The sequence below is a fragment of the Argentina anserina genome, chromosome 3 (assembly GCF_933775445.1).
Source record: "Argentina anserina chromosome 3, drPotAnse1.1, whole genome shotgun sequence".
Lineage (NCBI taxonomy): Eukaryota > Viridiplantae > Streptophyta > Magnoliopsida > Rosales > Rosaceae > Argentina > Argentina anserina.
In genome coordinates this window covers 24,864,144-24,873,057 of record NC_065874.1, presented here as the reverse complement: position 1 = coordinate 24,873,057, position 8,914 = coordinate 24,864,144, and the positions used below count along the sequence as shown (strand labels likewise).

Sequence of the window (8,914 nt, the reverse complement as noted above, 5' to 3'; positions counted from 1 at the left end):
CGTATTGATAGCATGGTCGTGCCCTAAATAACAAGCAACTTCCTTCATGTCATGTCATGTCGATTTTTAATTATGCAATTGAGACTTTGCCGGGTTCGACTAAATGTTAATCAAGTAAAAAGAATGACTCATTGTTGAGGTTTTGAAGCACAATATAGTTAGGGGTAACAAAGATTCAAAAATGGCTTTAGAGTTTAGAGACATAATGATTATGCTCACTATGCTATTGCCTGGTATATGTGTCTCCAGTAGTGCATCCTCTTCTATGAAATCGTTCTAACTGTAATACTAATACCATTAATATAATTAATTGTTATTTATTGAAAGTCAGCACTCTCAGCAGCCACTTTCTACAATTCAATTTTGAAGTGAGCAAGTTGGACATATGAACAAATTGTTGTTAATCGTTGTGAAATATTGCGCAAGTGTTGGAAGTTATTCCCGAGAGTTACTGACAATTCAAGCTGTAAAATTTTAATTACTGATCCTATTTATAATGTTTGATTCTATTTATAAAAAAAACATCTAAATGAGAATTTGGAAACATGAGCTTTCCGGCCATTGTTTGGTGTAGGGGTGGACAAACTGACCCGAAAACCGAAAAAAACCAGACCCGAACCCAAACCGAATCCGAACAAACCGAAACCCGAATCAAACCGAACCGAAAATAAAAAAACCGAACCGAACCGATTCTATTTGGGTTGGGTTTTGGGTTCAGTCCCTTAGAAACCGAACCGACCCGAACAACCCGAAGTCAATGGTCAACGTTACAAAACGACATTATTTTGTCATATTTATAATTTTACATTATTATTATTTTTTTAATAAAAAAATAGTGTGGTCGGCCTCACAGCCGCACATAATTTCTAACCTAATTGACCTAATGTATAAGAGGCGCATTATTTAGCCGTCTTGCTTACTTCATAATGCGATAAGTTTATTTTAAACCTAATATAAATGTTATGATACATTAGTTGACACTTAGGAAATCGACAACTCTAATTCGAAATATGATCGATCGACACCAGCAAATATGATTGGTATATATATTTAGGGACCCCGTAAAAATTTCGTCCGTTTTGGACATGGTTTGACCGTTCGTACCTACGGTTAACTAAAAAAGAGGCGTTTTCACATATTGAAACCCTATTGACCGGGGCTTTGCCAAATATATTTCTTTAGTGCGACCGCGCATGATAGGTAACAAAAATTAGGTGATTTCAGATATGCAAACGGCTTTCGGCGTTCGCATATTTGTAATAGGTCCTCCCTTATGGCATAATAGTGGTGTTTTCGATTTACCAACAATTCTGACGGTTAAATGAGGTCCGAATTGGATGAAATTTTTATAGGGTCACTAAATATATATACCGATCACATCGGCTGGTGTCGATCGATCCCTAGAAGTTTCCTTCATATAGTCGCTTCATAATGCGATAGTTTTATTTTAAACCTAATATAAAGGTTATGATACACTAGTTGACACTTAGGTGATCGTCAACTCTAATTCGAAATATGGTCGATCGACACCAGCAGATATGATTGGTATATATATTTAGGGACCCCGTAAAAATTTTGTCCATTTTGGACATGGTTTGACCGTTCGTACCTACGGTTAACTAAAAAAGAGGCGTTTTCACATATTGAAACCTCATTGACCGGGGCTTTGCCAGATATATTTCTTTAGTGCGACCACGCATGATAACTAACAAAAATTAGGTGATTTCAGATATGCAAACGGCTTTCGGCGTTCGCATATTTGTAATAGGTCCTCCCTTATGGCATAATAGTGATGTTTTCGATTTACTAAAAATTTCGACGGTTAAATGAGGTCCGAATTGGATGAAATTTTTATAGGGTCACTAAATATATATAACGATCACATCGGCTGGTGTCGATCGATCCCTAGAAGTTTCCTTCATATAGTCGCTTCATAATGCGATAGTTTTATTTTAAACCTAATATAAAAGTTATGATACATTAGTTGACACTTAGGTGATCGTCAACTCTAATTCGAAATATGGTCGATCGACACCAGCAGATGTGATTGGTATATATATTTAGAGACCCCATAAAAATTTCGTCCATTTTGGACATGGTTTGACCGTTCGTACCTACGATCAACAAAAAAAGAGGCGTTTTCACATAATAAAACCCCATTGACCAGGGCTTTGCCAAATATATTTCTTCAGTGCGACCGCGCATGATAAGTAACAAAAATTAGGTGATTTCAGATATGCAAACGGCTTTCGGCGTTCGCATATTTGTAATAGGTCCTCCCTTATGGCATAATAGTGATGTTTTTGATTTACCAAAAATTCCGACGGTTAAATGAGGTCCGAATTGGATGAAATTTTTATAGGGTCACTAAATATATATAACGATCACATTGGCTGGTGTCGATCGATCCCTAGAAGTTTCATTCATATAGTCGCTTCATAATGCGATAGTTTTATTTTAAACCTAATATAAAGGTTATGATACATTAGTTGACACTTAGGTGATCGTCAACTCTAATTCGAAATATGGTTGATCGACACCAGCAGATGTGATTGGTATATATATTTAGGGACCCCGTAAAAATTTCGTCCATTTTGGACATGGTTTGACCGTTCGTACCTACGGTCAACCAAAAAAGGGGCGTTTTCACATAATAAAACCTCATTGACCGGGGCTTTGCCAAATAGATTTCTTCAGTGCGACCGTGCAAGATAGGTAATAAAAATTAGGTGACTTCAGATATGCAAACGGCTTTCGGCGTTCGCATCTTTGTAATGGATTCTCCTTTAGGACAAATTAGTGGTGTTTTCAGTTTACCGGAAATTCTGACGATCAAACTAGGTCCGAATAGGATGAAATTTTTTCATGGTCACTAAATATATATACTGATCACATCGGATGGTGTCGATCGATCGCTAAAAGTTTCCTTCATATAGTCGCTTCATAATGCGATAGTTTTATTATAAATCTAATATAAAGGTATGATACATTAGTGGACACTTCAGCAATCGATAACTCCAGTTCGAAATATGGTCGATCGACACCAGCAGATGTGATCAGTATATATATTTAGAGAACCCGTAAAAATTTCGTCCGATTTGGATATTGATTGATCGTCCATACTTATGGTAAAAAAAAAGACGTTTTGACATATTAAAATCCTCATTGACCGGGGCTTTGCCAAATGGATTTTTTTGGTGCGACCGTACACAATCGGTGACAAAAATTATGTTATTTCATATATGCAAACGACTTTTAGTGTTCGCATATTGGTAATGGGTCTTCCCTTATAACATATTAGTGTTGTTTTCGGGTAAAAACCCATCGGGTTTGCGGGTCTCGGCGAGCTTTTCAGATCCACGGGCTAAATGATGAGGCATAATTGAATTAGGTATGAAATAATCATTAGACTATTAGTTTTTCATCTTTATGTTAAATTTGGTACTTTTAAAATTAATATATAATATTACGTATTTTACATACGGGTAAAACCGAAAAAAAAAAACCGAACCGAACCGAACCGTACGGGTTGGGTTGGGTTGTGGGTCACAGTATCTAAAATAGAAAAACCGAACCGAATCGAACCGAATTTAAAATTTGGGTTGGGTTATGGGTTTTGTCCAAAACCGAACCGAATGGACCCGTGTCCACCCCTAATTTGGTGAGGCAAAGTTGGTAGTTGATTAGAGGCTTTCTTTGGCATAAACTAATATTTAACTAATTTAAGTATGTGGTTGCATAATTTTTCTTCAGGTGGCTGGTGGATCTTGTATTATTAGTGTCATCAATCATAAACAAAAAAAATCCTTATACTGAATGCAGAGACATGAAATGTTTCCAATAATCTTCAGATGTTTTTTTTTTGGTCAATATCTTCAGATGTAATCAAATGACAATTCAAAGAATTATTATATGGAAAAATAATTAATCACTACTTAATTTTCAGCTCATCATGCTCCAAGTTGTGAAATAAAAAACTAGTCCAGACTCTAGAATTCCAGATTCTTGTGTCTCATGCCTATAAAATAAGACCATAGCCATGTCCCCCAAATTTTGAAAAAGCTCTCTCCCTCTCTCTCTCTCTCTGAAACCTGACCCCTGCTTTTCACATGAGGTAAAAACCATCCAGAACTAAGCAATACCTAAACAAAGAAAAAGCCAAGACAGAATTGAAAACCACCAAACCAAGCCACTCATAAAGAGAAAACTCCCACCCCACTCCAAGCTCACAAGTCCCACTCTTTCCTCCTCTGCTCCTCATTTTACTTTCAAACACACAAACCAATCATTCATCCATATAAATACAGGCACAGTAAGCATCAGTGTACTAGTCTTACTCTTCCCATGGCTTTTAATGCGGTCCTCCACTTCCCTCACCATCTTCTTCTTCTCTTTGTTTCTCGCTGTTCCTCACTTTGTCTCTTTGTTTGACAAGTTCAAACTCCACATTGGTCTCAAATATTCCAGCTTTTTCCGATCCCCATTTCAAAAACCCACCAAATCTTTTGCTCTTCTCTCTCTCTCTCTAATCCCATCTGGGTTTTACTGGGTTTTTACCATAACCCGGAAAGGTTAAAGCTTTGCAACAATGGAGGGTAGGATGAAGAAGTACAGTCAAGTGAGTCCTGAGAGGGCTAAAGTGTGGACCGAGAAGTCGCCCAAGTATCACCAGAATCGGAAAGTTCCGGTGGTTTATTACCTCTGCCGGAATCGACAGCTTGAGCACCCTCATTTCATGGAGGTGCCTGTAAGCTCTTCTCAGGGTCTCTACCTCAGAGGTAATATAGTAATTACATAACCTTTTGTTTCCTGAAGTGGATAGTTTGTTGTTCTCAATTTGGTGAATTTATTGTGTTGTTTTGTGCAGATGTGATTAATAAGCTAAATGCTCTGAGGGGTAGAGGGATTGCATCCATGTATTCATGGTCTTCTAAGAGGCGAGTTTCTTGTCATTTTTAGCCCAATCTTTGTAATGGTGATTTTGAGTGGGTAATATGAGTGTGGGAGTTGTTGCTCAAGTAGTTTTGGTTGATTGAATGAATGCAGAAGCTATAAAAATGGGTATGTTTGGCATGATCTCAGTGAAGATGATGTGATTCTACCGGCCCATGGAGACGAGTACGTTCTCAAGGGTTCTGAGATCTTTGATGAATCCAATTCGGGTAATTGAGTACAACGTTCACTCTGTCATTACTTGTTTCTTAGAGAATGTTGTTTCTGATTTCAAACTTGTCATTCATCTCTGCACCTAAGAATCGGAAAAGAGAAAGATAGTGGACTTTGACCCCAAATTTCCAGTTGGTGGTTAGGGAACTGAATAATTACATCTGAGTTATATTTTTCTTTTTGTTCAGATCGATTTAGTCCGATAGCAAATGTCAAAATCCAGAGCTTGAAACAATTACCTGAACCAACATCTTCTAGAAGCCAAGATGATTCTTCATCGTCTTCGAGTTTGAATGGTAAGGAGACAAAGCATTTACAAGAAGATGAGCTCTCTCCTCCAGTTGAGCGTCCCGGAGGGTCTTCCAGTGTGTCTCCTGAGTCTGGAAAGAATTCTTCTTGGGGTGGTTCTCTGAGCTTGACAGAGTACAAGGTTTACAAGAGTGATGGTTTAGCTGATGCTTCTACACAGACTGAAGAAAATGTGAATAAACCCAAAGCTCTAGAAACATGTACAAGGGGTGTTTCCACAGATGAAGGGTCACTAGAACCTGATTGCAGCTATTACCAAGAGCGAATTCCATGTTTGAAAGAGAATTCTGAGATTTGCAGCGGATCTGTTTCCCCTCCTGCATCTTCCTCAAGTGCATCATCATCGGGTGGGAAGACTGAAACTTTAGAATCACTTATTAGGGCTGACGTTAGTAAAATTAATAGTTTTAGAATTCTTGAAGAAGAAGAGCTTCGAATGCCAAACCATGCAAGGTTCAAGGCTGGTAATGTACTCATGCAACTCATTTCGTGTGGATCCATATCAGTGAAGGATCATAGTTTTGGTCTTATACCAACGTACAAGCCCAGGTTTTCCCATTCTAAGTTCCCCTCACCATTATTTTCTAGTTCAATAATGCTGGGTGAGCTAGACAGCCTATCAGAGAATCCAAGGCTAAAGTGTATGAGTTTGGAAGATAAAGAATATTTCAGTGGGAGCTTGATTGAGAGTAAAGTACGGAAGGAAGAAGATGGACCGACAACTCTAAAACGATCGTCTTCATACGATGCCGACAGGTCAGCTGCTTAGTTCCTAGCTATCTTTACTCAGTTATACATATTTCATGATTAATTCATTTGTGGTGATTTCCTAAGACTAGATTATAATGTTGGATCTGAATTTGGTCAGTGATTTTACTTATGAAGTTAAGATGATTATAAATATAAAGTTCAAGCTGTTTATCAAATAAAATTTCACATTTTACACTAGATGGTGAAAGCCGGGGACTTTACCATAATGTGGAAGTTCTCCCTCCTCGCTTTTGAACATCCAAGGTAGATCATTTGAACCAGTTCAAAGACATGGAGTGACATATCGGTGAGAAAGTGAACGTGATATATGAGGCATACAAATTAATCTATCTTAACTGACCAGGGAATAAAAAAAAATGGAAATCAGATTTAAAATATCTTGTCAACAATTCAACATTGTAAGGTTAGTATCTGTTTATGTGATTCCATTTACTCAGGTTGAGAGAAAGTTATTTTTTGTCTAATAAAGAATTTAGTTGGGGGCTTCGTGTGATTTTATAAGCATAATTAACCAGCAATCATGGTTTTGAGAGGCTTGTCCAACTGTGTTGATAGAGAATAAGGTAGAGTTGAGAATCATCTGTAGGACACCAAAGAGTATTCCGTGTTGAAAGTTGAAACTAGGGTGACATCAGAGCTTGGGGGCTATAATTCATGGGTTTGGAGTAGTACTGATGTACTTTGTAAATGAATTATCTTCTACATATGGGAAACATTGCACTGAGTCACAAAACACTTTTCACTGTTGTCATTTTTTTCATGTCTTATTAATAATTGTCAAAAATATAACAAATTGGAAAACCTGAATAAGGTAATACTCTTTCTAGTGTCATTGATTTACAAAGAAATAGAATTAGTAAGAGAATCATGATCTCGAATAGGTCTAGAGCAGGTTCAGTTCTTCTATTTTGATATGTCCTGGGATAAATTGCATTTTTGAAGTTTGCCTCACTCCCGGATAGCTTTGTCAAGTATTGTTGTGTGTGTACTATTAACAAAGGTTCACCGTTTGGTTTAACTTGTTTAAGATCTTTTAGCATCTAGTATGAATTAAGTGGCCTTGATGTATATGTTCACTATCCCATGCTTCTGGTACTAGCGCTGGCAATTATTTAACTTCAATACTATACCTATAACTTGCAGGAGCTGTGATAAGAAGCCAGATTCAATTGAGGAGAAAGAGGAGTCTACCTCAGGACGTTCAAAATGCATCCTAAGATCGATCAAGGCTTCACTAAACAAGCAACCACGGAGTGAATCTATGAGATCTCCTATTTCCGATAAATCAAGGAAATCCTCAGATGGAGTTGATGGTGTACAAATCAATTCCCCTACTGTATCCAGTGGAGGTACCAAGAGAAACACAGACCCATCTGTTAGAAAGCAATCCAAAAGGGTAGATGCTATCAGAGAAGAGAAGGAGAAGGTTATCAAAATCGAAGAAAGTTGAGTTTTGCTCTCCCATTTTCACCTTGCTACAATTTCCTATCCATATTCCTGTTTCTTTGCGAATGTTGGTTGACATTATGTTTCTTTTCTTCTCAACAGGCTTGCTTCAGGAGCTCGGGTTGTAATCCAATCAAGAGCACCTCGCGATGCTGCTGCCGTCGGCAGCTCATGGTTGTAGACCCCATTATATATTTTCAGGTTGTTTAAATTTCAAAATCATGTTAACCTTTTGGCGGGGAAGGTGAAAATAATTTTTTTTGTACATCTGAAAAGTGAAAAGAAAGGAGCAAATCACTTATTTGCAAAGGGTTAACTGTGGTCCTGGAGGACCTACGCCTGACTCCTGAGACATGAGTTGGTTTTTTGCGTCTGGTTGCTCAACTGGTTTTTCCCTTTTATGAAACTGGAGTTGCATTGTCCTCCTTTCATTGTCATTCTTTTTTTGGTTCCAAAACACTTCCTCTAGGGCTCTCTTCTTCTTGCAGCCACTGTGATGTAGCCATTGTTAATTTTTTGAGGAGTGCCCTTTGGGCGTGTTGGGAAAATTGAGCATTTCATAGGATTCCCATATTGTAAAGTGGTTGACTCAAATCCAAAAGGTACTTTTGACTCTCATTTATCAAAGCAAAAGGTCAAAGCACCTTACTTTGGTGTTTGGTAATTATATATTTAATACAGAGAGAGCCTCACTTTTTCTATTACTTGCGTCTGTCATTTAGAATAATGTCATTGTCCCTTTTGTTGCTTTGGATGCAATAATAGTGGTTTATTTGGGACTGTATTTCTAAATTGTTATTTCTTTGTTGTCTGGGAGATTTTGTGTGCTCCAGAAAGAGACCTAGATCTCTCTTTTGGTTAGTAGTCTTAGTGTAGAAGTTGTAATCACATGTCACAGGACTTTAATGTGATGCTCAAAATCTTAGACAAGAAGCTGTGAAAAATTCATGAGCTGTATTCTTTTGAAATGGTGCTTCTGGTTTATTCTTCTCCTGCTTTGGGCAGGGGAAGAAGTCTTGAAGTTGAAGATTACTCGTGTATACACCAAATCCAGGCTTTGTTCAAAGCAAAAGGCAAAGTAGGGCTCCAATGCATTTTTGAGGTGATAATGGAGTGGTGTGACTTGGTTCTGGTCTAGTTTTGGCGAATAACATATATAATGTGACGTGACATATATGAATTAGATTTACCATCAAATGCTTAGGTACCCAGATTATCGTAT

The 8,914-nt window shown here is 37.7% G+C and overlaps 1 protein-coding gene across 1 annotated transcript; it reads left to right on the top strand.

Moving 5' to 3' along the window:
• The first annotated feature begins 4,333 nt into the window (after positions 1 to 4,333).
• Positions 4,334 to 8,346, top strand: LOC126786511 (protein SOSEKI 3). The gene is made up of 6 exons (XM_050512355.1): positions 4,334 to 4,778; positions 4,868 to 4,937; positions 5,047 to 5,162; positions 5,355 to 6,231; positions 7,390 to 7,691; positions 7,795 to 8,346. The coding sequence occupies exons 1-6, from the start codon at positions 4,589 to 4,591 to the stop codon at positions 7,818 to 7,820; spliced, it is 1,581 nt and encodes a 526-aa protein (XP_050368312.1). The 5' UTR covers positions 4,334 to 4,588; the 3' UTR covers positions 7,821 to 8,346.
• Positions 8,347 to 8,914: the final 568 nt, after the last annotated feature.

What these genes read in the sequence shown, in the direction of transcription:
- LOC126786511 (XM_050512355.1), top strand. Translation starts at nt 4,589, where the DNA reads ATGGAGGGTAGGATGAAGAAGTACAGTCAAGTGAGTCCTGAGAGGGCT. An exon ending in TATTCATGGTCTTCTAAGAG is followed by an intron (nt 4,938 to 5,046) that starts GCGAGTTTCTTG and finishes GAATGAATGCAG; the next exon opens with AAGCTATAAAAATGGGTATG. An exon ending in GGTTATCAAAATCGAAGAAA is followed by an intron (nt 7,692 to 7,794) that starts GTTGAGTTTTGC and finishes TCTTCTCAACAG; the next exon opens with GCTTGCTTCAGGAGCTCGGG.